This window comes from Streptopelia decaocto (genome assembly GCF_964273445.1).
Source record: "Streptopelia decaocto genome assembly, chromosome: 9".
In the NCBI taxonomy this organism is placed as follows: Eukaryota; Metazoa; Chordata; class Aves; order Columbiformes; family Columbidae; genus Streptopelia; species Streptopelia decaocto.
Genome location: NC_138664.1, coordinates 13,562,466 through 13,584,709, shown reverse-complemented (window position 1 = coordinate 13,584,709; position 22,244 = coordinate 13,562,466). Strand labels below are relative to the sequence as shown.

Here is a 22,244-nt window from a genome sequence, read left to right as displayed (position 1 = left end):
GAGAAGTAATTACCAATCTCAGCTTCTTTCTGCTCCTCAGCTTCAAACTTCCATTTCAGCGAAGCAGAACGTGAGGCAGACATGCTTATGCTACCAAGAGATACACAGTATGAAGCATTAACTACTTCACCAACTGGAATCACAAGAGACTGGAATTACCCCATGGAGAGCCTGGACCTTCTCAAGCACAGCTTAAGATCAAGGATATAACTAAAGAGTCAATGTGACATGAGGATCGTGCATTAGATGCTGCTGCTGGCAAAAACAGTGATGTAATGTTATAAACCTGCAGAACAGACTGTCTGCTACTGATATGTGGAACGGAAGATAGGTGAGGAGTTGGACTACACTTAAAGGCAGAGAGTGGTATTTTAATTAGCTGGGAGTGGTTTGGGGGGTCGTTGTGTGGGTTTGGTTTGTTTTTATTTTCCAAATATACACACAGAGCATGTCCTAGTTAGGCAGAAACAAACACACATGTGCTGCTCAAATAATAAAGTGGTAATAGGGTATAAAGCATCTATTTCACTTGCACACATTTCAGTTACAACACCAGAGAAAGATTTATTTCACTGTTCTCCTGTAAGTGCACCCAACCTCGCGCTGAATTATCCCACTATCTCTTTCAGGTCCTTAATCCTTCAAATCCCTGGACAAATTTGAAGAGAGGAAGAATCTTATTTGGGAAAACTGAAAACCATCTTGTTTCTCTTCAGTTCATGGAGAATCACAGTAGTAATTTCATCACATAGTGTTATCAACATAAAAACATACAACACACTTCATGTTGCCCTATTCCCTAAATACTGAATCTGACAATAAAATGACAGGTAAAGCTTCCTCATGTAAGTTCTTCTCTTTCCAGTTCTGCCTGATAAGACTTTATTGACTAGATATGACATAGAAAAGTAAATAATATGCCAAATTCTTGAGAGAAGGAAATGCCTTTAGCTAATTTGCAAAATGAGGTGAAGAAAGTTGTGTGTTGTAACTGAACTGAATAAAAACAGTCAATAAGCTTGCACAAAGAAAACAACTGCAGAGTACAAGTTTCAAATGCATTTAAAGGATATAACTACCTGAATGCAAGTGATTGCTGGGACTTGTTTCTTCAAAAAATTCATTCTTGAGTTGAATTCCTGGCGAACAAGATAACCTCGACAGCAAGCCTGAAGTTTGGTAATAAGGTTCTCATTGGCCAGCCACAGCTGCTCTCGGTTGTACGCCGCAGTGACTCCAGATATGGTGCTCTGCATCGAGGTTATGGTATGAAGAAAAGCCAGAAAAAGAGGATGTTACATCAGCTTTCCATATTGTGCTAACAAGAAACTTCCAGGTTGCCTTTCAGTGAACAGCAACATCATCGTCCTGTACCCTTTTACCAACAGGACATTTTTGTCTGAAATGGGACAAGGGGTTTTGACACCCCATCTGATGATGGCCAGTGAAATAAATGAGTTACTAAGCTTGTTAACATGAATACAACGTTAAAGTGTTCTCTCTTAGAGATGCCCTAACAGTAGGAACGGTAGGAATGTCAGCTTTTCAGAGAAAAGATTTATGTTTTCTACCCTACCTGTATCTCCTCCCGTGACAGCTGTGTGTCATTCGGCACAAATTCCGCTGGTTCATCCCATCCTCCCTCTCTGGTCCGCAGGTTATGATAATAATGATAGCCTCCTCTCACCCAGTGCTTCACCCATTCACTGCCATTGCCCCCTAGGAACAGAAACTGCTGTGTAAGTCACAAAAACAGACAAGTGTCTTAGCTTTCCTGCATACAAATGTCAGAACTAGGAAATCCACATACACAGATGCTTCTATCTTCAGTGAGAGAAGGAATGTTTCTGAGTCCCTAATGACCTCATACAAGAACTACCTACACATAACACATGCTACAACCGGAGGCTATTCTACTGTTCATTTTTTTTTTAAACCTTAGATCGCAAAGCATCCACAATTGCCACCTGTAACACAAGACTTATCCCCAGAGGCTTTTTTACCTCTGGTTCCAATTCCACATGCAATAATATTGAATTTACTTCACTAACAGTTAGCTACTCAAGGTTCACCTGCTGCCACTTTTCTTTTCTTGACTTCTGACAGCTCTCGCTGGTATGTCTCGGCACATTCCGGAGTGACTCCATACAGCCCAACGTCTGGCGAACGCAAGGCACTCAGGGTCTGGCCAATGTCACCACGGTCCACTGCTTCATTAATGGCCAGAATTCCTAAGGAGACTTTGATAACACAAGGGAGCAGGTTACCTTGGCATCCAGGGGCTCAGCGACTCACAGCAAACACAGGACAACAGAACGGAGAAAGGCAACACAAACACACACAGTTGGGGTGTGAATATACACAAACATTTAAATGTATATAAATATAGAATGTAAATAAAAATCGGAAAACTTGCAGTAGAGAGGCCTCTTCAGTACAGTGTCCAAGCACACATGTAGTGCACCTGACAGCACGTACCTGCTGCGCCCCAAGTCCCAGTGTGTGCTGATCTACCACCAATATTTCCCAACAACACACAATGTTTTAGCTCTACTCTGACATCTCTCACAGATGCATTAAGAACTCATTTTGATGGTAATCCAGTCCAGCCCCATTCTCAAAGCTGGGAGAACTTCAGGGCCTTGTTTAACCAAGTCTGGAAAACCTCAAAGGACAGAGATTCCACAGTGTCTTTAGACAACTTGTTTCAGAAGGCACCAGAGAGATTCCAGACTCAAAAACTCTTCACTTTCCAGTACAGCTGCCTATTCAAAGCAAAATCAGAAGGGACTGACTGTGCATCTTTGGATAACTTTAAGTATCAGGCTAACATGAAATCAGAAGTTTTGGAAGTTGAAAGTAAGATATTTTGTCAGCACAATGGAGATGAAGAAACAGAATAAAGAAAAATACAAGGTGACTCTAAAGAGAGAAAACAATCAGTTTACTAATACTGTGCAAAACAAGCAGACGGGTGCAACTGTTGAATGCAACAGGAAATTAGAGAGAGTAAATGCAAATAGAACAATATCATATTACTTTTTAATGTATAAAAACAAGCTCTCTGAAGCATGCGGTACCCAGCAAACAAACAGCATATACAGAGAACAGGATATTAGAATATATAAGACAACTATAAAAACTCTCACGTTTTGTTAAACTTTCTGTCAGGAAAAAATCCCAAAGAAAGAAAACAAAACAACGAAACACCTCAAACAAAACAAACAAAAAAAACAAAAAAAACACCCAAAAAAACACCACCAAAAAAATCTAACCAACACAAACAAACAAAACCAAGCAAACAGTAGTAATTACTTCATTGTTTCAGGAGACAGAAATTACACCCATGCAAAGACTTGGATGTAAAGATGGTTGGGCCAGTTCACCTACAAGCTGCGCTAAGGGGCAAAGGGGGTTATCACTGATGTGTGTTATTGTCTGTATTTGAAAAAGATGTGAGGCAGTCTAGAAAAACTTTATAGAACTGAGACAAGACAACAGTATGCCACGCAAACAAGACAAAATGCACACCAGAAAACAGCATTTAAATTGTGCATGTGACTTTCTCATACCTAAATAACCGCCCACGGGCACACACAATGCAAATGACAAGCAACTCAATAGAGATTTGCCCAATGAGGTAACATGGTCACATGCAAAACTGGAAAAATGGCGTATCTCTCCAAAAGATAAGAAATACAGTATATGAAGAATCTGACACTCACTCTTCAAAACCAAGCACTACATGAGAAGCACATAAGGGCATTTGATTTCCTTTGCCACATTTACATGACGTTTCTAGCTCCCAGCCTTTCCTTAAGCAACCACTACTCGGTCAATAATGAGGATTAATTGCAATATTGTGTGACAGTACTCACATCTCTCTGACTCCTCCGTGTCCTTGTTAGCCCTATGAATCCCATCCTGAATTTCATCGAGCCAAAGCACAGCTGTTTCATCCTGTGTGTCCTGAGGGGAGTATGATGAGAAAAATATACACAGCGTGAAGAGAAAAGTATCACTATTTTTGCAAAGTAAAATAACCCATATCAACAACAGCCAGTACAGCAGGTTTCCGTATCAGAGGGAATGAGAAGCAGTTCATTGTTTCTAGTTCCCTCCAACACAAGGACACCCTGTGCATTTGTGACCACCAGAGACTGCTGTGGCACTACCAAATTAACACCTCCTCCCAGGCAAAAAATCTGTTCTGGAAACAGAACGAAGAAGAAATTCTATCAGTGGGAATCACTCTGATAAGCAAAGAGAACACAAGGCCAGGGGCTCACCAGCGGTTAGTCCTACAGCCATACTTGCTTAGAGGATGAGACTTTCCAGGAACACAAGTCAGTCCTTCGACAGAACACGGCTACAAAGAATTCCCAGAACAAAAAGCAGCCAAAGCACGTCTGTGTGCGGCAGGTAGAAGCCCTCGGGTAACTAATGCCACATCAGGCTGTCCTTGTCCATGCCCACAGAAGTTCACTAGCCTGTACAGACTAGCAAACCAAAACGCATTGTACATGTTGTGGCTGGGTGTACACACACAGCCTGAGCCACGTTTTCAGTCTTTAACACATGGCTCATCAAGGGGTGGTGATCACAGAGTATCCTGTATTTTGGCTGGGATTTGAAGAAATCCAGTCAACTGATGTTACATGCAGAAATTGGAGAAGAGCAATGAGCCAAGTGTTCAGCAAGTCCCAAAATATACAATAAGAACAATGATGCAGCAGTTGCCAAGCGCAGCTTCTCCACACCCACTGTCGCTTCCTGTAGGTAACTACGGGAAGAAACGCTGAGATGCAACAGCCACCCCTCCTTGACAAGTCCACAGAACACAGGAAACATTTACTTCTGGTATGGAATAATATTCACACTGCACAAAAGAGCCACTATTTACAGTGTTCAAGAACTCTGGGGCCAGACTGAAAAAAAGAAGTTTCTTTACATGCCCTTCACATTTTTCCCTGTTTTGGCCGGTCCAAACCTGATATGCTTAATGAGTTATCGTTCAAGGGACAAACGTGTCTTTCACAGGTAGATTTCATCTGAAAGCCCACAGACCTACAAGAGGACCAGCAACAGCAAAATTCCTGTCCGTGGAGCGGGAGAGAACAACTGAAGGAACAGCTTCCTCTACTGTGACCTCTACCAGCAGAAATCAAGCCACAGATCACTGAAACCACCTGTGCTTCCCTACAGATTCACTGCTGCAGGCTTTCCAGCGGGTACACACGTGTTCCATGGCACCAGGTCCACTGTTCTTCTCTCTCGTTACATGAGACACGTACACTATCCAGGCTGTCTGGCCAGTCACAGACTGCACAGCTGCAATGAACCACAGTCCCTCCCAGTCCCGCGGCACAGAATCACCAGTCAGTAACAGTGCACTTCACATAGTGACTGTTTTCCCCACAATGTTACTTTATAGTATGATCTGTCAGTTTCTGAAATTACTGGCATGCTGCTGAGAGGAGCCCTAAACTGAACATATGCCTAAATAAGGTAATTTCACGCCAACTGAGAAGTTACCAGCAGGGCCTGGCACAAGCGTCAGTGCACACTAAAAAGAGTTCATTATTTCACTCTGACTCAGCCGGAGGAAATGCTGCAGCACAAACCAGGTTCCTAAGCAACATTAACTCTTTCAGGGCCCTTGGGGAAGCTGCTAATGATTTTCATCAGAAATGCACACACTTTTCAGCTATTGCCATCACATGGGTTTATCTTCAGTTAAAAAATTTGAAAAATAAATTAAAAAAATCAGTGTTCAACACAATCTAGATTTTAGTCCCCATGCAAAATTCTGCATTGGTGGTAGAGCAAACACCCTCAAGCCACTAAAAGCAGAGATGTCTGCTGATACTTTGTAAATAGATTAGGGGAAAAAAAAAAAAAGTCGGTATGTAATCCACACTGCTCAAAAATCAGCTGCATACACACACCCACACACACACTGATCCTCACCCATAAAATGAGACCCTTCCTCTCCCCATCTTCACATTTGGTCAATTACTGAAAGTGGCAACTATGGACAAGTAGGTAGAAGCCCCTGCCTAATAAGACAACTACCACTCACAAAATCATTACCAGTGAGTGTCACCAGGTGAACAACAGGCACTGGTATACATTTTTCTAGTAGCATGCATTTTGCTTCATTTATTTTTTTCTAAGTTACCACTTAACAGATTTTTCCACTTTCAGAAACTTTCTTTTTGCCATATATAACTGTGTCTATGACTACAATTAACAATACTAAAAGAAAATACTTAAGCTTGCAAGACACTTGCATTCAGAAGCTCAGAACTCCTAGAATGAACATGGTGTCATTGTAAAAACAGATGAGACATATTATTTCTCCCCAAGAGATACACATCTCATGTTAGCTGTAGCAAGACATCTCATGCAGTAAATATTCTTGTACCCATCTTTGTAGCTCATGAAGATTCATACAGTCTGGCTGCAAATCTCTTTCTCTAGTACAGAAAGATGCAAACTGCCCGGATGAGATCAGGGGATGGTATGCAGAATGCCCCGCTCTCCACGTCCAGTTTTGATTCCTGGTTTTCAGGACCAGTAATAAGCCCATTACACAGATGTAAAGGTTTATCATGAGGTGCATCTATTGCACTCACCTGTGCTTTCTCTCTTTTGGCTCGAAGCAGTGTATCCTGGTAATGCTGTGCTACCTTTGGGGCTACACCCTCCAGTTTTGCTGCAGGAATCTGTAAGGCTTGAAGAGTCTTTTTGGTGTCCCCTTCATCCAGAGCTTCATTGATAAGACCAATTGCCAAAATCCCTAAGAAGGAAGGCATGGGGGAGAAATATAAAGTTCCATTTTTGATCAACAATAAACATAAGCATTGTTTCAGAAGAAAAGTGGAGTTAGTCCTTCCTAAACCAGGCTGAGAACTGCAATATTTTTAACAGAAAGCTTCCTTTACTAGTGAGGAAAGCAAGACTATTTCTCCACCTTAAAGCAGTCACAATGCCTGGGCACTGCAATAAAAAATAAGAAATTAGAAAAAAAAAAATCCCTCAGGAAGACCACACGCAAGGACAGAACTGAGTCTTCGCACATCCAACTCTCTAGAAGAGAATTATCAAAGCCCAAATGGCCAAAGTTCATAGGTTACAGTTTTCCAAGGCGCTCTCTTCCCTAGAAAGAAATCTTCACATGAAGCTAAAGTAACTTCATATTTCAGAAAACTCTTGTATTTAACATATGTAGTATCAGCTGTATTATCAGAGATGTGGATGCTATTCATGCACACTAAAATTTACCATTCAGATATACAGAAATAAACAAAAATAAATACCTTATGGTTAGCTAAATATGAACAGAGTCTACATCATACATGTCCTACCCACAGCAGCTATCTCCTGTGAATCACAACGTAGGCCAGGTTGAGGTGGACCCTAGAGGTCATCTGATTCAATTCCCTCTTAAAGAAGGATCAATGCAAATTAGGGTTTGATCAGTGCAGAACAAAGAGATCTTTTAGACAAAAGAAAGCAAGGGACTCAGTGTGGGGATTTCCAACTTCGATTAATGTATCCAAAGATTGTGACTTTTTCTTCTATACAAGAAGACGATCACAAACCACAATTGTATATGAAAACCAGAACATGCCAGGGAAGAGGGGTATTTGGATGGAGCAGAGATTAGGGAAAAATATATGTTAAGGACACTACAAGAACCAGGATCACTAAAAGCATGGCATGGTTTCCATCAAAAAGCAGATATGGTCACTATTTCACTTAGGAAAGAGCATGCAATATAAACAGTAATTCTCTCTGATTAGTTTGCTAATATGGGCATAACAAGACTACTCCATGGCACAGCCATGTTGTGGCTCCTCAGTAGAAACCATTTGAAAATTTGAAACTATTTACAAGGACAGTGGAAATGAAAGATATATGGTTTGTATGCCTTGAGGGCCTTCTCAAACTAATTTAACTTACTCATAGACAGAAGAAAAGTGTCCTTCCATGTGGGCATATATGAAGCAAACCAAAGAATTAAGTAATTCCCTGTGAGAACAGTTTTCTGCACTTTTTTTACAGGTAAGGAGTGTTATAAGAAACAGGGTGTTGGGACTAGACAAACTTTCAGACTTGTGCTGTGACCTCTTACATAGAAAACCTACTATGAAAGTAACATCTCATTGTGTGCACCTACAGGTCTGTGTTTGTGTGGTTTCCAAACAGGAAACCCAGCGTCTATTTGGAGATCCAGGAAACAAGTCAATCAAGATAGCAGGCTCTTAAATCAAAATTTAACCCTCTCTAGAGTATGAAGACTTTTCAAGGTGAAACACAACTCACCAACTATGCAACAAGACATCTGTTTGTCTCAGTGTACAATATAACGTAGCACTCCTTATGAGCTAGGATCAGTCTAGCATGAATTGTACAGAAAACTTACTTTCGTGTTCTTCATGCACAACCATGTTCACATGATCAACACATGACTGGATATCATTCCACGTAATAAATTCATTTCCTTCTGCACGTGTTTGAGCTTTCAGCTTCATCAAATCATCGATGTATCTGTCAAAGAACAAAAACCAAACCCAACAAACATCACATTGCAACAGGCAGGCCAGGGAACACACAACACAGCATGAGAATTGTACACAAAGTGGAAGGAGTAACATGAGGGTTTTAACTGGAACAAATATGAAAAGTGGGAAGAACAGAAAGAGGAAAGGCTGCATACAGGATGGTCAGCCCAAATGTGAAATAATCGCCAAAAGCACTAAAGCACTGAATGAGGGTCCAGGGCAAAGAACACAGTGGGTGAGCGAGCACAGCGTTACTGACAACCTGATGGTACCACAACACGCTTCAGCCTGAAATCCATGAGAAAGCACTGAGACAGCACAGAACTTAGACCAGTAAGAAACAGTAATTGCTAAAACAAGATGCAAGAGCCAACAGAGATTAAATCAATACCATAATAAACAACACAGAAGGAACACAAAGAATTGGGGGGCAGGAAATTCAAAAAGTCACAGAATACAAGGAACATCAAAGACAGACATAATTGCTTGAAATATCCACCTCTGAGAGTTCTCATCCTCAATGTTTGTAAGGCCTGTGACAGGACTGCTCAGTTGTTTCCACACTGTATTCACATCCCCTGAATCCAAAGCCCTATTAATCAGGGCCACAGAAGACAGCATTTCAACAGCAACAGATAACTCTGGATGGGTGAGGTTACCCTGCATACAAAGAGGACAACAAATTAACTCCACTCGCTTTTTACAAACTATTGCTGCATATAGAACACAGAATAGAGTAGTTGTCAGAACAGACACATAACAAAGCAAAGGGGAAACCCTCATGACACAGGAGAAAGATGAGTATCATATACAAAGCTACAACATCAAGTAAGAGATCAAAGCAGAATCTTACAGGGCCAAGTAGCTCAAGATTTAGGGATCAAACTTGACATCAGAAAAGACTGAACACCAGAGCAGTTCTACAAAGACGTGAGACAGGTTTGTTAGAGAGATTGAGCTTAACAAAACAGCCAATGTATATCCAGTGATCCATATCAACTTCCAGAAATAAGAGAAAATGTGGTACTTACTTCAGGGCTCTGTTGCTGCAAGGTGGCCAGCTCCCTTTGGTAAAGATCTGCAGCAAACGCATAAACCTCTGGTAACTGGGCCTCTGGATTCATCATTTCTGCCACAGTCTTCTTGGCATCACCCATTCGAATTGCAGAATTAATTCTGGCTACTGCCGCCAGCCCTAGAGTTCAAAGAGGCAGCACAAAGAACCAGGAAGGCAGACAGTTGAGTGTCTATTAATAATAGCACTTTTATTCTACTCAATAATCAGATACCTAACAAGAAAAAGAACAATTCCCTCAGCTGCAGGGAATAGTTGAGGCTTTCTGATCCCAGTTAGTCTTCTATTACTGCAGACAGCTAAAATACATAATGCCTTCCTTAAAATAAAGCTCATGTTTAAAACCAGTTAACCTTTTTGTCCATTATCAAAGGATTGTTTCACCATTTCAGTCTTCTGATAGTAAGAAGCCTCATAATTGCAAATTTTTGCATGGATGATTGGTAACATTATTTTTCCTGTGGACATCTATCCTGGGTCTGTCCTGCTCAGGGCAGTGACAGGCACTCGACGGTGGGTACACCTTGGCTAACACCAAAATAGCATAAGCAGGCAAACAAATGCCAGGCTCCATGCTGCAAGTGACGTACTTCAAAGGTGGCTTCCCAGTTGTCAGACATTTGCTATTTTCCTCTTGCATTCTAAACCCTCTCCCCCCAGATCTCTGCCTATCACAAATTGAACTAATCGCTTCTGCATGGGCGGAACTGAATATTCTTCTCCAGAAAATAGCTCTGCATGTTGTCAGAAGCATCAATCAAAAAACAATCAGCCATTCTATTTGCCACCTGATATTTAGGAACAGTTAAAGGTTCAGTAGCTCAAACCAAGTAAGGTTTATGTCAATGGTCAGAAGGTGATTTAGTTTGACACCTCATGGAGCAATCCACATTTCTTTCACAGATCCACAGCACACAAACCCATACAAGCATTCTGGAAAAAGAGGTTACTTAAGGTGGACACAAAAGTTCCGTGTTTAATATTTCAAATCGTATGTCATTATCTCCAGCAGCATTCTGACAGCTGGATAAGAGACACTACAAATAATTGGGCAACAACCTCTCTTTAATGTTCTTAGCGTTCATGAAGTACTTAAAGAACTTTCCTAACAGTTTGAGAGAGACCTCACATATCTCCACACAGACCCAAATGTTTTGCTTTCATCCTTTTGACCACATCCATGGTCACTTTGCTGCAATAATTTCTGCTGATCCTTACTTTGCTGATACTGCTGTGCTGCCCTGTTAGCAGCATCCACTCCCAACTGCAACTCTTCCTTCTGCAGAGGCCCTGTAAGGCCAGCCTGCAAAAAGAAAGAAACCAATGTCAGCTTACTTGCTTTGAATAGCTCAATAAGAAGAAAAAAACAAAACAAAACAACAGCTTTTCCTTGAAACACTAATGCCACATAGTTTCTGCAAACAAAGAATGCTACATATGTGAGGAAGACGGAAATTACTCACCAGATTCTCAGTTCATATGTTGAAAAACCATATGTGTGCAACCTGATCCTTTTTACAGTATTAGAAGTGCAGTCCCATGAACACAGCAATCTAAGGCAACATCCAGCTTCCAAAATTATAAAACATTTAAGATATAGGTGACAATTCTGTGGTAAAATGATCCCTATACATGAGCTGCATGCTGGAATGAAATTAGTACTTGTGCAGTTTGCCACGAAGTGACACGTTAATTCATGTTCCATTTTACCTCTGAGCAATGAAAGAATTAGAATAACATCAAAAATGGACAACATGCAGTTCTGGCTTACACATACATGCTTCTAGAACTATATGGTACCACATGAATACAAACAGAAAATGAGGCTGAGTGACTGAGGAGCAGGAGGGCCCAAATAACTGCAGTAGTAGCCATACAGGTCACAACTTTTTGTGTAGTTCACACAGTAAAGATGATAATTCTCCAAAAGCACCAACAGACCACAATTACATAACAAGCACCCATGCATCCTCCAGTGCTCAATATCTGTTTTGTTGTAACTGTGTAACTGACTTGTCTACATTTTTCCTGGATCCAAACACATGCAATATCTTGTCTACCTTGCTGCAGCTTTAAAAAAAATCATTAAAGAGATGAAATAGCAATAATCATCTTTGCATAAGCATATTTTTCCCCTATTAACATACACAGAATCCACTGAAGACTTGGCTTGAAAGGAGAAACTAAGGTTAGCCCTAATTTTAGAATCATAAAATAATTTACATTGGAAAAGACCTTTAAGATCATAGAGTCCAACTGTAAACCTAACACTGCGAAGTCCACCATTAAACCATGTCCCTAAGTGCCACATCTACAAATGGCATATGGCAGGACTCTCCACAGTGAAAGCAGTATATGCTGAACTGATAGGTATTTATAAAACATAAATATCCACATTATTTGGGCACTGACAATAGTGAAATGAGAAGGAAGATTCACCTATATTATAATGGTTCTATACACATGTAAGTTAGTATTTTAAGATTTAGCGAAAGTATTTTAATTATATACATACAAACATTATACTGGCCTTTCATATGCAGATGTGAAAACTAAATGATAAATATGCTTTCTGTATGCTTCTCTCAGTGTTAAATTTTTCAAACCAACTTTAAACTGTACTGTAAGTGGGGGTATGGTGAAAGGGGGAAAACCTTGTGAATTAGGGTCATCTTGACTTTTCCATACCTCCTGTTTCTGCTGTCTGTCACTCAAAAACTGCTTGAAATACCAGTCACAATTTTCTCGTAGCAATCCTCGGAGTCCCAGGGCTGGTGTTGCCAAAGCTTCATACATTGCTAACACATCTCCTTGTTCCAAAGCCAGGTCTATCTTTGATATGGCTGCATGTGCTAGGAACAACAAAGTAGAGGTTTGACAGAAACGTTCGATGAGGAAGTCCCATGGCTTATGTATGTGACATACTGCTCAGAAAAAAACACTCTTAGACCTGGTGGATACCAGGTTAGGTATGTAATCTGAATGGAAGACTTCCAAAGTCAATTGCAAATTAGTACTCGAAAAAGAGGCTGAAGGTTGGAAATAGCATGCATTACTCAAGATGAAGAACTAGGGGGGGGAAGACGGGGGAGGACAGTGATATGGACAATCCATTTCCTAAGGGAAGGGCAACAGGAGCTTACAACTATGTACTAATAATGAGCAAAAGGAAAATACCACGAACAAAACACCAACAAAAAATCCCCCAAAACCAGGGGAGCTGCCTCTCACTTTCGTTAGCATTGCAGAAAGTGAGGAGGAGCACAGGTATCGTTTTTAAGTGCTCTTTTAAACAAGACTATTATTTAGCATGACACCTACTGTTCACTTTATTGATGTTTCCCTGAATCTCAGCTTGAGTCAAAAGTTCTTCATACACATCTCTCTCTCTCTCTGAATTTTCTGAGGCAATCTGAAGATGAAACAAAAATGAATCAGTGTTTCTACAGTTACCTTTGCCCTCATAGATCTTCTCAATGAAGAGGTCAGAGAGGTTAACTGTCGATATAGAGCTGTAACAGACAGGCTACCTCTACGCATGCAAAATGAAGCCCTAAAAGTAAACACATATAAAGTAAGTAATACTCACACTCTGAAACAGCCTAGAAACACCTTATTTCAATGTAATGGCTCTATATGAACACACAGTAGAGCTCCCAAACATAAAAAGCAGTACACATTGCTAGGCATCTGATATATAACGTCCTAAACCAAAACCAACCCCTTCTGAGAGCATCAGTCAGTTTTGCTCATCATTTCATTGTTAAGAAAATGTAACTATGTCATATGAAAGTAGAGGGATAGCATTCCCAGCATATACAGGCTGACATGAATTCTCTATGCAGTCCATATTTCAGACAGCTAAAAAGAAGAACACAGCAAACTGCTGCCGTCTTTACAGCAACAGGTTACTGGGGAACACATGAGAACACCCCAGGAGTGAAGCTGCCTAACAGCATATGTACGGGACTGGAACACACATTCTGTGAATTCCCCACAGTTCACATTGCAAGACAAAACTGCAGTGCATGCAAATAGGTGGTTTGAAAGAATAATTAATCTACCCTATTTTTAGCATTCTCCATCTTGTCTTGCTTTGCTCGGTAGAGTGTGTCTTGGTAAGTGGATTCCAGTTGATCATCAAGATTTATTAGCATGGCGTTAGGGTTCTTCATTGCCATAAGAGTGTCAGCTGGAACCTGATGGTCGATTGCTTCGTTAATGGCAATGACAGCAGCATGTACTGAAAAATAAGTCACAGCCTGCCAGTTAGTGTCAAACACAATAGCTCCATTAAAAACTGAGAACTTAACTGGAAAGAGCAGAAGAATTATCTGGAAATTAACTGGAAAGCAAAAGAATTATTGAAGTACCTCTCAATCCACCACAGCTTTGTGTTATTGACAAGAAATGGCAGCCTACTTCCCAGTACGATACCCTAGCTAGTCAAATCATCATGTTCCAGAAACAAAAGAAAAAGGGAAAGAAGAAAACCCTTTTTGCAGGGTTCCAAAAGGCGTATCAAAAGCATTGTACTATCTTACAAGAGGTGGTGTTAAAATCAACACTAAACAGAAAAAGGAAATCTAATCTGCTGATTAGAATAATCGCATAAAACACAACTCCATTTTTCCTTACATGCTGCTTCATCCACAGAAAGTTCATTTGCAAGAATTCCTCCAATCTTGCTGAAGGCAGGCATCTGAATGCCATACTTCTCCAGTTCAAGCCTCATGTTACTGATTTCCTCCTCTGAAACATACATAAAAACACTGTTACACAGGATTGAACACATCAGGAATCAGCACTGCTACACCAATTGCTGCTATGAAAAAAATTAGGATAACTACAATAAATTACAACTACTGTTTAAATAATATTTTGAACATAACTCAGTAAGTGAAACAAAATAAATGAAAACTGACAGACATTTTGCACACCTTTCATAAATATCTACATTTCTCCCAGAAACTCATATGGGAATATTCTGTAGCCTTTCTCACTAGAAACAACACATGACTCTCATGAGGAGCTGGGAACAGACTCCATCATTCTGAGGAGCCTCAACTGTAGCTGCCAACAGGTCAGGAAATGCACGGGCAGTATTTTGGCATTCCTGTTCCCCCATAGAGAGCCCATGGTGAGAAAAGTGAATGGAGGATATTGAGACAGGCTGCTGCCAAATACCATACAACTCAAAAAGAGAGTTGTTAGTTTAGCATTTTATAGGTACACTCAATAACTCTTTTGAAGAAAAATAAAGTTTATATACCTTTAAAATCAGATGTGTGCCCTCAGGCAAGAACCTCACTAACGCAAAACACAGAATTTGACACTTTTGCAAAAATCAAGGAACCTCAAGGAGGCAAGTCGACATGAGACTTTGTGCTGAAATCTGCAGCATATCAGCTGGCAAACCTTTCCTCAGCTGACAGCACCTCTACTTTAAACTGTCAAGGGAAGTCAGAACCATTTACTGAGTTTCAAATCAAAACCTCTCCCAGGGGGATGGAGGTGAGGTTTGAGCATCTTACAACAGTGGAAAAAAAGTTAAGGGGCTGTTATCTGCAAAAGTAATGATTAGCAAACTAATAGCTATTTAACAGCCTGGCTCAGAAGTACCCAAATCAAACCATTTTCTTAAATTACTAGAACTCTTCACAGACATTAACTTTTAATTTAATTTGCTTTTAGGATATCAACAGTAACAACCCTTTAATTGATTTATACAATGTCTAGGAGGGTAGGAAATATGGCAGCACACATATCAGCACTATTTTCCTTTTTTTTTACCTGTGAAGTCCACCTTCCCATATAAATCCTGAATCTGGGGGGCAAGACCCAGCTTGAACAGGTACAGGCTAGAAAAGAAAATAAGTAATTAGAAACAGTAATTTTTCCTTGTGGTTCTGACAAGGACATAGATCATTTAGGAGATCGGGACTTAAGAAGCCACTCGGGTAAGCTAATGTAACAGCTCATAATCACCAAGAGGCTGAGCAGACTCCTCTCTGTCCTCAGCTACACATAACTGTCCATCACTCTCAAGTCTTCACAGAATTACAGGATGGTTGAGGCTAGGAGGGCGCTCTCAAGTTTGTTTTGTTCAAGATCCCTCCTCAAACAAGGTCACATAGGACCAGGTTGCTCAGGATCATGTCCAGATGGCTTTTTAATATCTCCAAGGGTAGAGACTCCACAACCTCTCTGGGCAACTCATACCGTTCCCTGGTGACCCTCAGAGCAAACATGGCATTTCCTGATGTTCAGAGGGACTCTCCTGGGGTTTGGTTTGTGCCAGCTGCCTTGTGTCCTGCCACTGGGCACAGCTGCAAAGAGCCCGGCTCCATCTCCATGGCAGCCACCCCAGAGAGCTGCACACCTGCTGGGATCCCAGGCCGGCCCTTCCCCAGGCCCACAGCGCCAGTTCCTCAGCCCCTCCTCACAGGAGATGCTCCAGTGCAGCAGCCACCTCGGTGACCTCCCTCCAGCCCTCTCAGCACGTCTGTGTCTCTTATGCTGGGAGCCCAGAACTGGCCCCAGCACTGCGGGTGTGACCTCCCCAGGATCCACCGAGCTGATCTGGGTTACTGCAATAGTGCTAACGCCTTCACTTGGAGCTGCCGAGAAACGGAACTGCTGCAGAGGAGAGGTTAATCCATAACCCATACACCCAAGGACAAACGAGACTGGGGGAAGAGAAGCAACTCCTTTCCTTTCTGCCTGTCGTGCCAGCTCAGCACAGATCATGTACTCTGTATTAAAATACACCATTATACAGGAATATTAAAAATAAACAATCACTGAAGCAAATACCCATTACTCTGGTAAACTCAGTTTTAATGTGAGTAGAAAATAGAGGGGTAAGCAATTCCACCCTTTCACATGACCTTAACATATCAAATCTAAATCTCCAATCTTTATAAATCTAAACAGAATTTTTCAGGTGTTCCTTTAAGCTCCAAAATGTTCAGCTCTGCTCAGAGAGCAGAGAGGGAGGGTGAGAACTGGGATCGGAAGGCAGCAATCACAACATACCTGACTGGTTCTTTTTCTTTAAGCATCTGATTTGGCCACTGCCCAAGGCAAAATACTGGCTTCATGCATCTTTGCTCTGACCTGGTAAGATTGTTCTGCTAGAAAATTCATCCTCATTCAGCCCTCTCACTTTTCAGCCTTGCAGAAAGATTTCAGAAACAGATTTCTGCCTAGCGAGCCTTACCTGAGTGCGTGTATACAATAGATACAGCGTGGCATGTTCTTGCGATCATAGATGTCTGTAGTTTCTGGGTAGAATATCTAAAGGTAAAAAAAATTAGCATTCTGAATTTTACTCACACTATATAGCCACATCACATAACTGCGACAAGCCTGACTCTTCTGCAGTACACTAATGAAACAGCCCACAGAACAAAACTCTTCGAGCTTCTCTGCCCTGTCCCAACATTTCTCCTGCTTGAAGTGCCAGTTCTTTGGTTCTACCACCCATACCAGGGCTCCCCTTCTCCTGTGCACATTCTACACCCGTGGATGAGTACACCCGTTCTTTTGTGTGCCCACCAAGACACTGGTTCATGAGCTATTAGCGAGGACTTCAACAGAAGCTGAGAGGTGAAGGGCCGTTACATTCCAGTTATCAGAAGGTTCCTTGCGATTGCCTATGAGCACAAATAGCATTGCTCTTTCTGTAAAGGCAAGAGCAACTCAGGGACCCTCACAACTCCACAGCGCCAGTTCCCTGGCTCTCCTGCATGGGAAAATACTTCAAGTACCAATACCTCTGTCAATGTACGGGACTCCAGCCCAGTTTCTTTAACATCTCCTCACACATTTATTTTCCTTCAAAACCCAGTTACATCTGAAAATCTTGCCTCATACCTGGCAATTCTCTCTGTCTAGCTCCCTCCTCATTTATTTTCATCTAGTAACATTAACAGCATATATCAGTATTTCCTAATCCCAAATTTGTTCCAGTAAGATTGTCATAAATCCCAGCAATACTCACTAGGAAATCTCAACAAGTTATTTGAAAAACTTTGCCAAAAATAAACCGTTCAACTTGCAAGCATGTATGCTAACAAAATAATCAAATCACAGAATTGTTTTGGTTGGAAAAGACCTTTAAGATCATCAAAGTCAATTGCTAACCTCACACTGTCAAGTCCATCTCCAACCCATGTCCCTGAGAACCTCATCTCCGCATCTGCTCAACCCCTTCAGGGATGGTGACTCCACCACTGCCCTGGGCAGCCTGCTCCAATGCCTGACAGCCCTTTGGGGAAGAAATTGTTCCCAAGATCCAACCTCAACCTCCCCTGGTGGAACTTGAGGCCGTTTCCTCTGGTCCTGGTTCTTGTTCCTGGGGAGCAGAGCCTGACCCCCCCTGGCTCCAAGCTCCTTTCAGGCAGTTCAGAGATCAGAAGGTCTCCCCTCAGCTCCTGTTCTCCAGCTGAACCCCCAGGTCCCTCAGCCGCTCCCATCACACTTGTGCTCCAGCCCCTTCCCCAGCTCCGTTCCCTTCTCTCAATTCGCTCCAGCACCTCAAGGTGTGTCTTGGTGTGACGGGCCCAAGACTGCCCCCTGGATTCGAGGTTTGGCCTCCCCAGTGCCCAGAACAGGTGCAGTCACTGCTCTGGTCCTGCTGGCCACACCAGTGCTGGTTCCAGCCAGGATGCTGCTGCTGTGCAGGGCTTAACAGAGTCGAGGCCTTTCCTGCTCCTCACATCACCCTGCCAGTGAGTAGGCTGGGGGTGCACAAAGAGCCAGGAGACACACCAGAACAGCTGCCTCCAGCTGACCAAAGGGATATTCTAGACCTTATGACACTGTGGTCAGCAATAAAACTAGGAGGAAGGTTTGCATGGGGGCCACTGCCCAAGGACTGTCTGAGCATCGGTCAGTCAGTGGTGAGCAACCGTTCTCATTTGCATCACTATTTTATTCCAATTATTAAACTGTTCTTATCTCAACCCATGAGTTTTCTCACTTTAACCCTTCCCCCATCCTGCTGTGGCATGGAGTGAGTGAGCAGCTGTGTGGTGCTTAGTTGCTGGCTGGAGTTAAACCGCGACAATAGGGATGCAAATCTAGTAAATGAAGAATTAACTAGATGAAGTCTGCTGATTTTTGTACAATAGCAAATGCTTCCGTGGAATGTAAAGATTTTCTGAGATGTACGTGGAACATAGAAATTACCTTGGGGAGACCAATCTCAGCCATGGCATTCAGCCACTGGATCACGTTATCTGTGTGCCTGAAGTGCAGACCAGTCGCCTGAAATAAAAATAGGCAGGAACAAGGTGGGGGGGACAGTAAGAAACAAAATATCACAGCTGCCAGGAACAGCAGGGAAGTTCATTGACACAGAGAGGGAAAACAATACCCTTACAGAAAAGAAAACAGAAGTCTTCTCTATACAATTATAGTGCCTGTTTATGAAAGTTCTTTCACATAAGTACAAGCTCAGATACAAAGCTGAGTCTTCCCCTGCCCCAATTAACCATTGTTCTAGGGTGACAGTGGAGTTTTTCAGGTAATACTAATATAAACTAACCTTCTAATTACTTGCTCACAGTACCTCCATGTGCACATTTTCCTACTTTAGATGTCTACCTAAAGCAGTATCTATGGCCAATAGGTCTCACCTTGTATCTAGTTTGTTCCCTATCATATATTTTCTTCACTGAAACCACTTTAGGGGAGAAGAAGTTTCCCAGTTTGGCCAGGTAGACTCCGTTTCTCAGTCCTTCTTCCAGCTCTGTTGTGGGAGGCAGCTCCTCATTCAGACAGGCCTCCATCCACCTGGAAGAGCAAGAAGAACAAAGTTGGTTATGTGAGTATATCTCCAAGGTGTGAACACAACCCCATGCTAAACAAGTTTCACGCTGCTACTACTGTCATACTCTAGCATATTCACTCAGCATTGGGGGTGGGAAGCAGGTACAGCACTATGACACAATCAGTGTCATTGAAACGCTGGTCAGTAACGCTCCAGACAAAATGTTACGGAGAAGTACGGAGTTCAGTAGCCAGAGTTTCACAAGTAATTAAGGTACCGCCTCACCACCTTGTTTCTCCTTCAGCCCATGATACCGCTGGTACTGGTCTGGACACAGCGGCCAATCTGTCTTTTTAACCAACTTAAATCTTCCCCTTGAGTACAAGCTTATCTCACAACCATCTCCTTGCTCTCGTTAAGTATTGGTTAGTGATTTCATGACTTTGTACCATTTATTCAAGTTCTTTCAGTTGACCTCAGAGAGGCCCTGAAATGTCATCATTAAGTCTCCCTTCCTGACCTATATATTTTCTCCCACCTTACTACACATTTCAAGAACAGCAGGAGAATACTGGAACAAGCATTCCTCTCCTCATAACACCTGATTTTCCCTTCACTTTTTTCCTTCCATCTCATTTAATGTTATCACAGATCCTGATGACAAAAACAAAGGTTACAACAGCAAATACTTTTGAAGAGTCCCTGTTCTCAAACAGAGGTGCACCCCGACATTTCTTCTGCACGGAGCCCCCAGGTGCTGGTGCTGCAAGCTCAGCTGGGCGGCTTCTCCCACACACAACGTGCTCCCAGCTGCTCTTTCTCTGAAGAGGAGCTGCAGGGCCATGGGCCACTCCTAAAGCGTCTCCTTTTCATCGTGCCTCACTTGCAGCTGAACCCGAAAGCTCTTAGGGGATGGATGAGACGTGGATCAATAAAGATCACAGAAATTTGCCTTCCAGACAAGAGTGGCTCAGAACAGCAGTAGCCAATATTATACACCAGAGCTAACAGTGTAACACAAGCAAGGTCAGTGATTCGGCTCACAGGGATGATGAGTCCATGTTGCTGGGGCTGATCTTAAAGACAGGATCCTGCTTGAACCCAATGAACAGAATTTTAGTATTCTAAACACTCTTTCAGATGCATACATAACTGTGAACTATTTAGCTTCATATTAATCCAGCAAAATAACAGGAAAACTCTGTACTGATGCAAATGATAACAGATTAAATTAATAACGGCAGTAAATTAACACAATTTCACAGAAAATAGTCCTGAAAAACACACCTGTAAAAATATGTGGCTTTGTTCACCAACTAAAACTGCAGATATACCACATCCATGAGGTACGAGGCTCCATGCCTCACAATATTCTGATTAAAATCAAGCACTGTACATACATACAAAAACCAGCTCATATACACTAAGAGCTAACAAGCATCTCCAAGCAGTGTTTCCATGGGGCTTCACGAACGGTGCTGTTTCTAATGCATTCTGGCATAGACACATGCTATGCCCCCCTTTCAGTCTTCCGTTAAATAAACACAAAAACTGAGGCTGACAAAATTGAAGAATTAGAGGATAATACCAATATCAGCAACTGTAACCTATAATTAGCACACGGGTGGTCACAGCTTGAGTAAGAACAGGACTATTCAAATAACCGAGGCTTTAGACATGGTTAAATATTATTGATCTAGCTTATCTACAGACTGGGAATTGTATCCTAAAAGACAATTGTGACACAGAAAAATGTGTAATGAGTACAGTTGACATAATGAACTCAAAGTTTAAGGCTCTAGGACCTACTGTTGTTGTGGGGTGTATACGAAGGGGAACGGTAAAGTCAGGCACGACTGTTCTTTCATATACAGCTCTGATGACACTGACCTTGTCTCAGTGGTCTGCATTTTTTCAAACTGCAGAGCAGGAACAGGATAGGGAAGAATTTTTTATTAGTTAAGTCAATAGTTCACAGTGAGAAGCCTGAACAATGGAGTACATTCAGTTGTACATTCAGTTTGTTGAAACCAAGTCTGAGAAGCAGCTTCGTGCTCGGGCAGCCCTTTGGTAGCAGACTGAAATCAGACAACACGCTGACATCAGCTCCACCTTGTCTGATCAACAGCACCAAGTCTATGCAGGGCCATATGAACTACACACGAATCCATTTCTGAACAACCAATGTTCAGTCCAGCATGCAAGACTCAACAAAAAGAGCTGAAAATTATTCAACCTGCAATATCTCAGAAGATGTCAGAGGGAATGACTGTTCTTCCTGACCATAATGAGAAAATAATATGTGATGATTTCTTTACAGTTATTTACAAAAGCATCATAAACATAATCTCACAGACTGCAATATTTTAACAGTCAAAGAAAAGATAACTTTGACTAGTGCAGATACGTAGTCTCAGATAAATTTCTTAACGTAAACGCCAAGGTTTACATTTTTGCCCTGCCACAGGGCCAGTCTGCTACTCTGCCACAGCTCCTCCATTTTCATGTCTGTCGCCATAAACACAATGCCTGCTAAAACATCCATTTCAGATGAATGTACCTCTGCGCTACCCAAACTCAAGGGGAATGCCATTCAAGCTTTCATGTCTGAATCTATTACTTCTCCATCTCTCTTTACTTGAAACGTTGGTATACAACACGGTCTCATAGTATATTAGGTAGACATCTGTCAAGATAAACAAGGCGGTGTTCTTAAACCAACAAAAAAGTGTAACACTAGTGCTTTGTTCCTTGCTCTAATTCTGCATTTGCTTCAAGGTAATTCAAATACATCTATTCAGCTCAGCTGTTACTAATCTTC

General features: G+C 41.8%; 1 protein-coding gene across 1 annotated transcript in view; it reads right to left on the bottom strand.

Moving 5' to 3' along the window:
* The window catches only part of IQGAP1 (IQ motif containing GTPase activating protein 1), a 58,018-nt gene that overhangs the window by 18,198 nt on the left and 17,576 nt on the right, over positions 1-22,244 (bottom strand). Inside the window, exons 3-19 of the mRNA XM_082060684.1 lie at positions 19,290-19,446; positions 18,841-18,918; positions 16,868-16,944; positions 15,439-15,506; positions 14,284-14,397; positions 13,710-13,888; positions 12,967-13,057; positions 12,334-12,497; positions 10,864-10,948; positions 9,602-9,765; positions 9,070-9,230; positions 8,432-8,556; positions 6,639-6,802; positions 3,879-3,969; positions 2,073-2,240; positions 1,577-1,719; positions 1,080-1,250 (exon numbers count right to left, since the gene is read on the bottom strand). Of these exons, the coding sequence (XP_081916810.1) occupies positions 1,080-1,250; positions 1,577-1,719; positions 2,073-2,240; positions 3,879-3,969; positions 6,639-6,802; positions 8,432-8,556; positions 9,070-9,230; positions 9,602-9,765; positions 10,864-10,948; positions 12,334-12,497; positions 12,967-13,057; positions 13,710-13,888; positions 14,284-14,397; positions 15,439-15,506; positions 16,868-16,944; positions 18,841-18,918; positions 19,290-19,446 (2,200 nt within the window). The remainder of the gene's footprint in view (positions 1-1,079; positions 1,251-1,576; positions 1,720-2,072; positions 2,241-3,878; positions 3,970-6,638; positions 6,803-8,431; positions 8,557-9,069; positions 9,231-9,601; positions 9,766-10,863; positions 10,949-12,333; positions 12,498-12,966; positions 13,058-13,709; positions 13,889-14,283; positions 14,398-15,438; positions 15,507-16,867; positions 16,945-18,840; positions 18,919-19,289; positions 19,447-22,244) is intronic.